The sequence below is a fragment of the Erpetoichthys calabaricus genome, chromosome 12, assembly GCF_900747795.2.
Source record: "Erpetoichthys calabaricus chromosome 12, fErpCal1.3, whole genome shotgun sequence".
In the NCBI taxonomy this organism is placed as follows: domain Eukaryota; kingdom Metazoa; phylum Chordata; class Cladistia; order Polypteriformes; family Polypteridae; genus Erpetoichthys; species Erpetoichthys calabaricus.
Genome location: NC_041405.2, coordinates 59,321,493 through 59,336,836, shown reverse-complemented (window position 1 = coordinate 59,336,836; position 15,344 = coordinate 59,321,493). Strand labels below are relative to the sequence as shown.

At 35.5% G+C, this 15,344-nt stretch overlaps 1 protein-coding gene across 1 annotated transcript in view; it reads right to left on the bottom strand.

Moving 5' to 3' along the window:
• Positions 1-15,344, bottom strand: part of zgc:163098 (uncharacterized protein LOC100037380 homolog) — a 68,808-nt gene that overhangs the window by 30,274 nt on the left and 23,190 nt on the right. Inside the window, exons 7-14 of the mRNA XM_028815636.2 lie at positions 13,134-13,198; positions 12,774-12,939; positions 12,382-12,587; positions 11,972-12,015; positions 9,991-10,095; positions 9,479-9,545; positions 8,905-9,077; positions 4,848-5,010 (exon numbers count right to left, since the gene is read on the bottom strand). Coding sequence (XP_028671469.2) covers positions 4,848-5,010; positions 8,905-9,077; positions 9,479-9,545; positions 9,991-10,095; positions 11,972-12,015; positions 12,382-12,587; positions 12,774-12,939; positions 13,134-13,198 — 989 coding nt within the window. The remainder of the gene's footprint in view (positions 1-4,847; positions 5,011-8,904; positions 9,078-9,478; positions 9,546-9,990; positions 10,096-11,971; positions 12,016-12,381; positions 12,588-12,773; positions 12,940-13,133; positions 13,199-15,344) is intronic.

Below are 15,344 nucleotides of genomic sequence, written 5' to 3'. Positions count from 1 at the left end.
CTTCCACCTACACGGGAAGTTGCAGAATTAGTGATGAGTCAGTCAGTCAGTCAGTGAGGGCTTTGCCTTTTATTAATTAGTATAGATAGATAGAGATATATATATATATATATATATATATATATATATATATATATATATATATATATATATATATAGATATAGCGGTGGGTTGGCACCCTGCCCAGGATTGTTTCCTGCCTTGTGCCCTGTGTTGGCTGGGATTGGCTCCAGCAGACCCCCGTGACCCTGTGTTCGGATTCAGCGGGTGGGAAAAGGATGGATGGATATATATATATATATATATATATATATATATATATATATATATATATATATATAGAGAGAGAGAGAGAGAGAGAGAGAGATATATATATATATATATATATATATATATATATATTATATATATATATATATATATTATATATATATAGAGAGAGATATATATATATATATATATATATATATATATATATATATATATATATATATATATATATATATATATATATATATATATATTATATATATATATATACAGGTACTTGTCGACTTACGACCGCGATTGGTTCCGACTGACTGGTTGTAAGTTGATCTGGACGTAAGTCGGCCTATGTTAATTTAAGGTAAGAATATTAGACTGGGTAATAATATTGTAATCATCTTAAAGTAATATTTTATCAACATTTTCTTACTTTCTAAGACAAACACAGCATACTACAGTACAATTTGTTTAATATGTGGAAAACGTACAAAACAAGAAATACTGTACTGTACATTTAATTCCTGGCACCACTGGTGCTTGGCTGCGGGTTGTCGATATCGCATTCATCAGATCAGGCGAGGCTGCGGACGGGGTGATGGGAGGAGTTGCTCTTTTCATAAACATAGTGAGCTTCGTCTGAATTGTTTGTTTTTTTTTCTCTTCATAAATTTCGCAATAAGGACGAAATGTGTTGCGTGCCATCCGTTCAATCCTCGCAAATCGTTCAATATTTGGGTCCATTTTTTCAAAATGAGCGAGGAGTTTATTCAGTAGAGATAAATCTTCTGACAATCCCTTTGTGGTGAACATTGTTTGTGGCACCTCCTCCTCTTCGTCTTACTCCAATTCTCTTGTTTCTTCTTCTGCCACTCTTTCTTCTTCCAATTCTATCAGCTCTTCATTCATAAGTTCACCTGATTCCCGGTCTAGCAACTCCTCGACATCTTCCATTTCACATTCCAATGAAAGGTCTTTTGACAGTTTCACTATTTCTTCACGAATCTCATCAAGTTCTTGTTCACTGTTAAATCCAGCAAAAGTATTTACATAACGCTTAACACACTTCTTCCATACGCCATTCATACACTGTGAGTCGACATTTCTTGCGGGGAGGGCTTCTGTTTTCTCTGATCTGAGCTCACCTCTGTTATAGCGCGTCTTTATTTGAAAAGAGCAGTGTCATATCGGGGCGAGTGTGAACACTAACTTTGACAAGCACTATAAATTTACAGCGGTTGTTAAAGACGTAAATCAAATGTATGTTTTTATTGTATAATATTAACAATAACAGCAGCTCTCTACTCAAAGCGGTAAACTCGAGAAGCTGCTAGCATCGAACCCAGAAGATCTTGATTGGGAGTCAGCAGTTGTGTGTGGGAACTGTTAACATTTGAATGTGATGATTGTATATAAAACTTGTGCACGAACGAGACTGGGATAACTGTGGATGTGGATGTGAGTGGTGTGTGTGACTGAGAATGACTGGTGTGAAGCCTGAAGTCCAAATATCAAATAAACACTTTCACAAGTACAAGTATAACAGAACAAGTGCGCTTTTATTCAAGAAGAAAAAAGAAAGCAGGTTGCGGTAAGCAGTTGATGCGACTGCTTGCGTAGTGCAATCCTAAGAACTGCCCAATCAAGAGCTTCTGGGTTTGATGCTGGCAGCTTCTCAAGTTTGCCGTTTTGAGTAGAAAGCTGCTATTAGTGTTAATATTATAGGGTTATATGTTAGGGTTATATTATTATCGAAAATTGCCAAAACAACAAGACACAAACACACGTGGGGCAACACTGCTGCGTATATTTTTACTGCTGCGTAGCGAGACTTGAGAGTGCGGGAAACTGGCGCTGCCAACAGCTAGCAGGGGAAACAGTCAAACGCGTCGTAAAGTCGAACAGTCGTAACTTGCATAGGTCGTATGTCGACGAGTACCTGTATATATATATATATATATATATATATATATATATATATATATAGATAGGGGCGGTATGGTGGCACAGTGGTAGCGCTGCTGCCTCGCAGTTAGGAGACCTAGGTTCGCTTCCCGGGTCCACCCTGTGTGGAGTTTGCATGTTCTCCCCGTGTCTGCGTGGGTTTCCTCCGGGCGCTCCGGTTTCCTCCCACAGTCCAAAGACATGCAGGTTAGGTGGATTGGTGATTCTAAGTTGGCCCTAGTGTGTGCTTGGCGTGTGGGCGTGTTTGTGTGAGTCCTGCGGTGGGTTGGCACCCTGCCCGGGATTGGTTCCCTGCCTTGTGCCCTGTGTTGGCTGGGATTGGCTCCAGCAGACCCCCGTGACCCTGTGTTCGGATTCAGCGGGTTGGAAAATGGATAGATAGATAGATAGATAGATAGATGTGAATGTATGTAGATATGTATATATGTGTATATATATGTAAATATGTATATGTATATATATGTGTGTCTGTATGTGTATATATATATATATATATATGTGTGTGTATGTATGTATGTGTGTATATATATATGTTGATATATGTATATATATGTGGATGTGTATATGTATATATATATATATATATATATGTATATATGTAGATATATATATGTATATATGTAGATATGTGTATATGTAGATATGTATATATAAGTATATACCGTATTTTTTGCACCATAAGACGCACTTTTTTTTCCCCAAAAGAAGGTTGGAAATGTCTGTGCGTCTTATGGTGCGAATATTGCATCACAGACCATGATGTGTAATACCTGACAAAAGTCGACATCCAGGGCTAGAGGGCGACAAAACTCACTGTTACGTTACAGGCATTCCCTCTGTGCTTGGAGGAATGTTAGACTCATTGACTCGGCATCTAATCCTCGCGTGTGCGTGAGTTGCGAAATCTAAACAAATATAAACAAAGGCAAGATAGCGTCTACATCTCATGAGGGAGCGAAGCGCATTATCACTGAGTTGGACTCTGGACTCGATAGATTACCAGCCGCTGGACTACTTCAGGCTGTTCTTTCCTGAAGCTGCCTTTCAGCTACTGTCAGACAAGACAAACAGGTATGCAGAGCAATTTTTTGAATCGAGGGCTGTGCTTGCACCGCATTCTCATTTTTCAAACTGGAAACCCACAACAAAACACGAGATGAAGGGCTTTGTGGCATTACAAATATAGATGGGACTAGACTGGCGATATAACTTCAGGGAGCATTGGTCCAAACGTGCTTTGTCCCCTGGTGGCTTTGGACAGGTTATGTTGCGTGATGATAGGTACGTGATGCTGCAAAGTGATTGTGAGCAACTGAGCTTAATAAATTCTGACACTAGCGATGAGGAGTTCTTGGGGTTTCCATAAAACTAGAAGAATGCTTGAACCTTAAAGTCTCTCCTTATTTGTTAATGACAGTGATGATGTTTCTTAATACCGCTGTTGAATTTACATGGTTGAAATATTATTCTGCTATATTTTATTAAACATATTAGTGCACCATTTGGTTCAGAATATTTTTTTTCTTGTTTTCCTCCTCTAAACCTAGGTGCGTCTAATGGTCAGCTGCGTCTTATGGTGCAAAAAATACGGTATGTTTATGTATATATATGTTTACATAACCTCTTTAACACACTACTTCTCCGCTGCGAAGCGCGGGTATTTTGCTAGTTACTAATAAAGAACCTCAGTAAAATTCTACAAAATCCCAAGTTGTGATAATCACTTACGTGAAAAAAGTGTTGGGAGATGAATACTTTTTTTATTCAAAGTCACAAAATTAACCTAACCTGCATGTCTTTAAGGATGTTTGTAAGAAAAAAAAAAAGACAAAAACTAGGGAACAACCTGTGCAGATATGGGGAGAATATGCAAATTCTACAAAAATTACTTAGGGGTGAGATTTGAGCCTGAAACAGTGAATCCATCAGACAGCAGCATTAACCATTGCTCATTCATTCTAGTGTAGTGCTGAAAAAAAACAAAATTCAAACCAAGTACAAAACAGCAGAAAACAAAACAACCCAACTGTAATTATCTTCACATGTTCTGTGTGGTAAGTGCACATATAGTTATTGCTTATATTAGATGTAATCATTGTAAAGTGCCTCGTTTAGTGAGAAAAAATATACTTGGAAGCAGGACACAGGCCTAGTATTTGATACATGGTTTTTTTTTTTTTTTTTTAAGAAGGGCAGCCTAACAGTGCAAATTTACCAAAACAAAAATACCCAGGTTTAACCAGAATACATGGATTAGAAGCTACTGCTCAAGTTACCAGGACATCAGCTAAATGTATAGATCTTGGTATAATCTGGACATAATTTAAAAATGTTCAAAATTACCTATTAAGAGAGTGCCATGAATGCAATTACTCCTAAAGGACACACCAGCACATTAATCCTATTCTACCTTTTACACAAGATAAAAATGATCATGAGCATCAACACAGTGTAAACTGTGTGGATAAAATATCTTTGTTATTTTGAGTTTCATAATTAGAAACAAATGTTAATAGTAATCTAAATTGTAATAATCTTCCTGAAAGGTACTTACTAAAAATTTTAACATGTTCCACACTTTTTTAATTTTACAAATAATATAAGTAACGTACGTTACCTTTTTCTGTAGGGGAGTTTGGATAATAGATAAAGACTCTGCAATACATCCAACAATGTCTTCTGCTGCTTCTGCCTTTTCCAAGCAAAAAACCATTGCATCACCTATGTCTTCTTTACGTGGTAACAGGCCTCTCAAAATATTTTCAAGCTTATCTCTGTGCCTGCAACAAGCACAGTTTAGTTTCAAAAAGAATATACTGACAGGTAAAAATACACAAAATACTGTGTTATTAAAGTCACACTATTGAAAGTTAGCTGCACATTAGGAAGTAAAAAAAGAACAGAAAATAAGAATGTATCCATGACACAGATAAGAACATACATTAATTTACCAAAGACAAATGAACTACTTTAAATCACTGATTATCACTTTATGTATTTAAATGCAATGTGAACACTAAAAACCTTGCAGAAAAGTATTAGACAGCATTTATCTTTCTGCACCAAAGAAGAACAATGATTACCTATTCAAAGAATGACATGATTACACTGCTGACCATTAAAATTGTAACACTGAGAGACACTAATCCATACTCTTCCAAAACTTGCATGATGGATGGATAGATAGGTCATGGTAAAATGAGAAAATGACTGCAAGCAAAGCACATATTTAAATGATGTTTGTGGAGTTACAAAGGGGCCTACAAAAGGAGCCTCACTGAGTGACTGTTGGCAGTTAGTGCACTCTTATGGATGAAAAATGGTTCAGCGAAGTGGACAATAGCCATGCATTCAGCTCTTGAATGAGGGAGAACTGTGAGAATGTGGGAAGGCAGATATTCTTCTAGGACACTAGCACTCATGTTGAACAGAATGCAAACACAGTGATGAGAGTATGGCGTCAGTTGGTAGAGGAGGGTTGGACCCATTGAAGTGAGGAGTCTGGGGCACTCCAGTGTACAAATGACCAGGGGATTAGTGATAAGCAAACACAGAAATGTTTGTGAACTTCGCTAAACTTCACAAAATCCACAGAAGTCAAAAGAGTAGGTGGAAATTAACTACTTTTGAGTGGATGATAATGGTGCAATGGTCTTTAAAATGTCCCTGAGGGCTACGGAAAATTCTACCAACAATGCTGGCCAAATATGTGTTCTGAACTGTGAGGAAGCAGCGCTAACCACTGTGCCACCATACCTCAAGCAACAAGAGTGCAGACAGAATGAATACTACAAACTAGCAATAAGCAATTAAAATACAGACTACACTGGCCATGTCACGTGTTTTGTTTCCGACTTATCTCTGCAGATACTTTCATCAAGAAGAAAGGAACGCTATATAAATAGTAATAAATATTTTGTTTTTGTTATTTCATAGGATGTCCTGGGCTCTGTGATGAGGTATAGTGGCTGTGCACATGGTTGATTTGCAATAATATTGCAGTGCTGCACTAATAGGGGGATCCATGTTATATTTCAGCTGTCAGTATTCATACCATTCTCATTATATAGTCAGCTAATGTACCTCTTAAATGTACAGTGGTGTGAAAAACCATTTGCCCCCTTCCTGATTTCTTATTCTTTTGCATGTTTGTCACACAAAATGTTTCTGATCATCAAACACATTTAACCATTAGTCAAGTAAACACAAAATGCAGTTTTTAAATGATGGTTTTTATCATTTAGGGAGAAAAAAAATCCAAAACCTACATGGCCCTGTGTGAAAAAGTAATTGCCCCCTTGTTAAAAAATAACCTAACTGTGGTGTATCACACCTGAGTTCAATTTCCGTAGCCACCCCCAGGCCTGATTACTGCCACACCCTGTTTCAATCAAGAAATCACTTAAATAGGAGCTGCCTGACACAGAGAAGTAGACCAAAAGCACCTCAAAAGCTAGACATCATGCCAAGATCCAAAGAAATTCAGGAACAAATGAGAACAGAAGTAATTGAGATCTATCAGTCTGGTAAAGGTTATAAAGCCATTTCTAAAGCCTTGGGACTCCAGCGAACCACAGTGAGAGCCATTATCCACAAATGGCAAAAACATGGAACAGTGGTGAACCTTCCCAGGAGGGGCCGGCCGGCGGACCAAAATTACCCCAAGAGCGCCGAGACGACTCATCCGAGAGGTCACAAAAGACCCCAGGACAACGTCTAAAGAACTGCAGGCCTCACTTGCCTCAATTAAGGGTCAGTGTTCACGACTCCACCATAAGAAAGAGACTGGGCAAAAACGGCCTGCATGGCAGATTTCCAAGACGCAAACCACTGTTAAGCAAAAAGAACATTAGGGCTCGTCTCAATTTTGCTAAGAATCATCTCGATGATTGCCAAGACTTTTGGGAAAATACCTTGTGGACTGATGAGACAAAAGTTGAACTTTTTGGAAGGCAAATGTCCCGTTACATCTGGCGTAAAAGGAACACAGCATTTCAGAAAAAGAACATCATACCAACAGTAAAATATGGTGGTGGTAGTGTGATGGTCTGGGGTTGTTTTGCTGCTTCAGGACCTGGAAGGCTTGCTGTGATAGATGGAACCATGAATTCTACTGTCTACCAAAAAATCCTGAAGGAGAATGTCCGGCCATCTGTTCGTCAACTCAAGCTGAAGCGATCTTGGGTGCTGCAACAGGACAATGACCCAAAACACACCAGCAAATCCACCTCTGAATGGCTGAAGAAAAACAAAATGAAGACTTTGGAGTGGCCTAGTCAAAGTCCTGACCTGAATCCAATTGAGATGGTATGGCATGACCTTAAAAAGGCGGTTCATGCTAGAAAACCCTCAAATAAAGCTGAATTACAACAATTTTCCAAAGATGAGTGGGCCAAAATTCCTCCAGAGCGCTGTAAAAGACTCATTGCAAGTTATCGCAAACGCTTGATTGCAGTTATTGCTGCTAAGGGTGGCCCAACCAGTTATTAGGTTCAGGGGGCAATTACTTTTTCACACAGGGCCATGTAGGTTTGGATTTTTTTTTCTCCCTAAATAATAAAAACCACCATTTACAAACTGTATTTTGTGTTTACTTGTGTTATATTTGACTAATGGTTAAATGTGTTTGATGATCAAAAACATTTTGTGTGACAAACATGCAAAAGAATAAGAAATCAGGAAGGGGGCAAATAGTTTTTCACACCACTGTAAATATTGCAATTTTTCTTCTTCTTTTTTTAATGCATGCAAGATGGAAATGGGTTGGGGAAACTAGGTAAAATATGCAGCACTGTCAAAGGCGACAGGGCATTTATTTATTTATTTTAATTCTTGCGTGCTTGTGACCTAGCAACGGCCATTTCAGCAACGATCTTAAAGTAAGCATGCATGAAAGTTATGTGCATGACTGCTACGGTTCAAGAATGTTGTGCCTGCCTTGCAAAGCATCATGTGGCGCTTGGGGAAAAAAAAACGTTAGTCTAAGCTGGCTGAATTACCCTGAAAATATTTGCCAGAAAACACAGCATATTCAATGCGAAAAATGCCTTGGCAAAATTCACAAATTAACATTACAGGAGACAGTCACCTCATGCACAAAACAGTAATAGACTAAATAGCAATATTACAGACTCTACCCAACACTTGGGGTCGGTCACATAACAACAGATGTCCTTATGCACTGTTTGAGGTCATTTAGAGCAGCGGGGCCTTCTTGCTTACTGCCAATTGCTTTGGATACCCTTGACTACATACATTTGTGACTACAATGGTGCCACAACCACTGCCAATGGCAGGATGATTGGCACTGCATTGTGTCTTCAGAGGAGTACCTGTTCAATTTACTGTAACACAACAGACGTATCCATGTATGGAGGCATGCATTCATTCGGGCACAGCACAAGGAGAGGGGCCACTGAAGTTGAAATAAATAATTTTTGATATAGTAACTATGACATCATACTGTCTAAAATGTGGTAACAGTACTTAAATCACTCAATGACTAGTTTCATGTACATCTAATTATGTTTTGTGCAAGTTATGAAGTTTAAGACTTCAGAGAAGCTGATATAAAGACTGCAGATTAAGATGCAACAGACACAGTGGCATAACAGAGGGGTGGGGGAGATGGCAAAATGAAGGAAAGGCCTCTGTAAATGAAACACAACATGTACCCAGGTTTTAGGTGGCCTCTTTTAAATTCATATTCCTGTTGAGAAGGAGATCTTGATGACTCTGCAGCTTCTTCTTCACACTGGAGATAAGGATTTAACAGAGGAGGACGCCATATCGATCCACCTTTAAACATACGGAAATCTTTCGTTCTCCATGAATTTGGGGGTTCTCCCTAATAAACAGTAATAATATATTAGTTTTCTTGAATTATCAACACTAAATGTTGTATGGATTTAACCAAAATAAACATTCATATACTAATTATAACAATTATTAAAATCAACATTTTTCAAAGTTAAATAAACGAATTACTAAACTGCAGCAGTCACGTCTTGGCCTGTTTGCACTATTATTAATTAAGACAACACATTCAAATTTGCACTTATAATGTTTTTTGTTTTTGATGTATTAAAGAAAATATATAATGAAAAAAAGTATATTTAAATTTATTATCCTAAAATGATGATTCTTAACAAAACAGAATTTGTAGCTGTTCCAAGAATATGGTCTTGCACATCAATACTAATTATAAGCTGAAAAATTCAAATAATGAATCATTATTGCAGTTACTACCTGAAGAATTGAGAATAATTTCCAACGGTAATATACATGTTCTTGGCTCTGGTTTTCAAAAAGGAATCTAAAAAATATAATAAAGTTAATTATTACCTCAACAAATTCAAATTACTTTAAAAAATAAATATGAAAGATTGCTATATTTGTTTCTTAAACTAAAAGGAAACTTAGAAATATTAATTACTGACTCAAGCATTGGTGAGATACTACTTAAAATTGTAATATTTGTGCATTTTATTTAATAAAAAAAATGACATGATTAGGTTTTTCCTAATTAGTAATGTAAAATATATTTGACTATGTTAGATCACAAGCAACATTATTTAGCAATTGGATACACATTTTTACCAAAAGTACTGCATCAAACAACATGTACAGCATTTGTAGCACAGTTGGTATACTGTATACTGCATATGTAACTGGGAAAGTAACTTTTTATTGTATTGTGATTACTGTGCAGTATTGCATGCAAAAAAATTGCTGAAACCAACATACTAAAACTTTGTTACCTGAACTTTGGATTTTCCTTTTCCTTGTTCATTATCATAGCTTCAAACAAGGGACCTTCACGTACTACAAATTCTATTGTTCTATGTATAAGACTTAAAAGATTCCTACAAAAAAAAAAAGTGCACACACACATACAGGCAATCACATCAATCATGGAAGTTAGTATTAAATTTTACATTTCTGATTACAGTGCTAAATACAAACTGACAATTACGAAAAGTTTCCATTTTAAAATAACATTAAGTCTGCCTAAAGTTAGACATTTGCGCAGGTTTTATTTCGTTCCAATTGTTTTTGGTGCAGTAAAAAGCTGCTGGACTCATGCAGTGTTTCCATAACCACTGTCACAAAAAATATTTTAATCCCACAAAGGGTGAAACAAATGTAAACCTGAAAAATATAACTAAAAAACATTACTTACTACTATTAGCTACTACACATTTTCTAAAATCTCAAATATAAAAAGGCTTAACAATTGCAAATGTATTAGAATTACTATTTAGAAATATTAAAAACATCAGTATCATTATGTAATGTTCAAATATTTTAATACAACTAAAGAAATATTAATTCATTAAATAAAAATTATAGATTCACAACCTCACTGCTTGCGTTATTCTTTTGGTGGTAATTCATCACATTAATCATGAAATTCTATTAAAATGACAGGTGCATGATATAATACAACATTCTGCAACGCAGCAAAAATGTATGTGCATTATGTGTCATTGATACATGTTTATTAAAAAAAACAATAAGGCCCAATTTTATTGTAACTTAGTTTCCTTCTATGTACCATAAAATTAAGAAGTTTACTGGACCCCAAGCGCTATACCCCTTATACAATGGCCAAAAGTACTGTACCTGTTGAGTGATCTTGTATGGATGGTTTTTTATAGAAACTCATTAATATGACCTAGACTAAAGCATCTTATCTCATAAAATTATACTAGTAATGATGTAACGTTTCAAAAGCTAAACAAGATACTGCTGTCTAAAGCAGTAGTGAAAAAGTTTTTGCATCCACAATGTGCATTCCTAAATGCAACCAACACACTGAAGCTGAAAAAGAACAAACATGACTAATGGTATGGGTTCCTGAAAAATGGAAAATAACTTGAAAGCATAACTGGCTTTGGGTAAAACCAAAATGAGTGATAACCAAAACAAGAAACATGTATCTAGGGTTTGCTGCAAATCTGACTTGAGTTCATTATGGTCACATTAAAAAAATGTGTATATGTGTATAGGTTTTTCTTTACTTTTAAACATTTTTCCAGTGCATAATTGTGTAGTGGCAGAATGTACACTGTTGGTACAAAAATAAATCTGGTCTATTGCAGTGCATATATTTATTTATTTGGCAGTATGTATTTTTTTTCAAATTGTGAACATAATATGCTGGGTACGACTTTATAAACAATTTCAGTTACTTTCCTGAAAACTATCTGGCACATACTAAGCTGGTGCTTGGTGCATACTGATGGCCAGTGTAAAAGAGGTATTAAAACAAACTTTTACTCCACCTTATGATTTTCTTTCAGAGCCAATGGAAATTAAAAAGGTACCCTCATAATGCAAAAGTCTGATCTATAAATGGCAGAAATCCCCAATTCTCTGAGCAAGTAGTAAGTGTTTCACCCAATACCAAATATGCTGCTATTAATTAAAAAAAAAAAAAACTGAATGCACCTTATCTAATATGAGGATAATGTAAGTTACACATAAGAAACATCTTTAAAAACAAAAAAAAAAAAAAAAAAAAAACAATAATCCTTTTTTGGTTCTTTTAGTGCAATCAGTACCTTCCTTATACCTCTTCTTTTTTTTTTTTTTTAGGACATTTCTTGAGATTGCTCGAAGGATTGGGGTGCTGCCTTTTTAGAAACATGAACTTGAATAGAGGGCCTTTTTCTTCTAAAGTTTGTGTTCTTCTAAAGTCGTAGTAGCAGTAGTAGTAAGAATGGATTGAAAGTGTACCTTTCTGTTGGGATAATCACTTTGACTACGGCTTCGGACAGAGTCTGTACATGAAGTCAAATCAAATAGTAAAAATATAAAGATGGTAAGTATATGCAGGAGAAACACTGCAGGATATATACAGCACAAAGGCAATGAAAAAGACTAAACACACGTACACATACACACTGTTTTTATCATATGTATAAGAAAAATGTACACAACTTGTAATCTACAATTAAGAGTTAAGAAGCAAATAATATAGTTAAAAGGGAATCTGTGTTGTGTACACAAATAGGTCTGTGAAAATAATTTAAGCATTGTAAAATTAGACAATAAATTAAATATTTTGTACCATAAAAATTGATATTTATTTACTTTAAAATATGTTAAACTATGTTCAACAGATATTAATAACACAAAAACATTACCTTCTCAAAATCTTCTTTAGATCTAAATGATTTTGGCACATCTTGATTTCTGAACCGTTCTCTAGGTTGGGCATTAAAAGGTAAACCAGACGGAGGGGGTGGAGTGGTCTGTTTCAGAACACTAGGTGGAACATACAATGGGTGAGGAGGGATGCGGACTGCTTTTCCCCATCCTAACTTCATTTCAAAACCCATCACAACTTTTCCTGTGAATACAAGAACACATTATAATTAGGCAAAAATGAAAATATTTTCCTTTCAGAGAAAAAACATAAAAAGAGAATGAGGACATTCAACATATGAACAACAACAAAACAGAATAATATTTAAAACCTACATATTAAACATATATTTCAGCTAGGAGATTCCTACATAGGTGCACAAAAATTTACCATCAAGCGCTTGAAGTGCTCTTTCTGCATCTTTTCGGTTCATGAATGCAACAAAGCCACGGTTTTTTACTCTTGCTCTCTCTTCATCAGTACGAGGCCACATAATTTTAACACTGGCTAATGGTCCAAATTTCCCAAATTCCTTACAAAGCATTTCTTCGTTCATCTGCACAGTAGACAGAAATATGTACTGAGGTATTCATGAATTTGAAATGTTCAAAAAGGCAATTTATAATATATGTTCATCATATTGAGAGTTTAACATAAAACAATTTTACAATAAAAAATGAAAGACAATTTTGAGTAATTAAACAAACAAAAAATATAAACTATTTATAAAGTATTAAATATTTAAATTACCTTTGGATTGATGCTCCCAATGTATAAATTTGTTGTATGAGGGTCTCCCAATTCATCATCCAACACTAAAAAAACCATAATCACAGTCTTAAAATTAAAAGAAAAAACAGTCAAGGGTAATGGTTTATTGATTTTTCATAACTTTCTTATATTATTCAGATATTAAACTTATTTTAAAAAGTTTAGGTAATGACAAATGTAACAAATGATCAATTTTCAATGTGCAAATATATAAAAAAAAATGTTAATATGAAATAATATAAGGAACATAAGCAAATAAAGAAATGTCGGATTTCCTCAAAATAAATATGATCTATGCATACCAAGTATGACCTGTTTATTAGTTACATAGCACTTTTGGCTTGTTGATTCTTCTTTGCTCTCAGAACAGGCTGAAATCATGCATATTAATTATAACTTCAACAAGTCTTAAAATTAATATAATTAGCTGGTAGTGAAATCGGAGCCTGAACAGCTAATTGGTCATTACTTATAACAGGACTGGGTGGTGGTTCATTCTTACTACATCAATAACAGTTTTGATCATGAAAACAGATGCATGGCTGCTGCTGCTCCAGGTATGTTAATGCAAGAACAACATAAGGCCACTATCACACTGTGTTTAAAGGTGGTTAAATATTTAATATTTTCCATTCTCCCTCTCAACTGCATAGAGAAATGCAGAATCTATTAGTATTAACTTATTGCTGTATGTAGCACTGTCTGCATATATATCACTATAGGAGCAGTCAGAGGGGTGAGAATTACTAGGGACTCTATGGTGGTACACTACTTCATGATTGAGTCACAACACCTATGTTTTTTTTTTTAGCTTTGTGATATACTAAAGATGGTGATTTGAATCTAATATATCACAATTTATTCCCTTCTTATCGACTTAAAATTTGTAATCACACTGGAATAAATAAAATAGATCAGCACTTGACTCAAATATACCTGAGGTAATGTATGTGTATATTGTTAACTCTTTTTTTTTCAGCAAATGTTAACTAACAAATGTAAGACTTATGGATCACTTAATTCTCAAATACTGATAAAAGTTCCATCCACTGTTTCTTTGTTGCATCTCATCCAGAGAAGAACTTTAATCAATCAGGACACGACAAAAAAGCATCTGTAGAAGCTTATGAAACATGTAATTGTGTGGATTGGTTTTAGCCGAAGTTACTTGCTTTTCTGCTTTACTTTTGATTTCTGGGTAGGTAGGTGTGTATGTATGTCTAGCAATGCCATATCAATCACACACTACATACTTTGGGTGTGGTCTGTAGTGGACACTGAAGTGAAATGCTGTAAAGAAAGAAAGAAAGATTCTGTTCCTATGGGAGACAGCTGAGTTGGTAAATAAGTACAGTATGTCCAGTATCACTGAATCAATCACATGCTACATGTCTTGTAAGTACTAGCTTGGTATGCATCATGCTTAGGGCACTATGATTTCCACGATGCAGACAGCACAGACAAAATCACGGAATTAACACATAAAAACAGATTTTAGATTTAAAAACAGAAACATGTGGAATTTGGAGACTGAAGGGGTGACTGTTACAAAACTTCCAAATTTATTCAATGTCTGAGTAATCTGTAGTTATATCATCCAGATACTATTTTCTAGTTTGTTGTTTTTCCAAGTGATGCCTGTTTGTGTGCATTTCAGTATGTTTTCTTGTTAAAGGCACATGAGTTAGCTAGCTGCATGAGACAGGCGGAAATGTTGAAGTAAGCAGTATCAGATACCCCAACTATGTCCTAAAAACAAAGAAACACAATCTTACCTGCAAAATTGAGGACATAACAATATCCTGGTGAGTTTTACAAATCTAAACAACAACTTTCTGCAAGTTTTGCTTGCATACCACAGACTGGACACAAAAAGAAACTTGCAATGACCATGTCAAATCTAAAACCCATCTCAAGAACAAGAAGAAATTAAGATCAATGAGTGTTCCCTTTCACGCCACATTAGGGGAAACAAGAAAATCATCAGATGCAAGACGTCAGTTTGTGGAGGACTTTGCGGCCATGTGTATGGAGTCAGACATACCGCTCGATAAAATGATGAAGATGCGTCCTTTCTTTATGAAGCATTGTAAACAGAAAAAATGAAAGCAGACTTCATCAAACTCATTCCCCCAGAGACTTTGAACAACATATGGATGCCATTCTTCAAAAGATTCGTGGCAAGAAAAA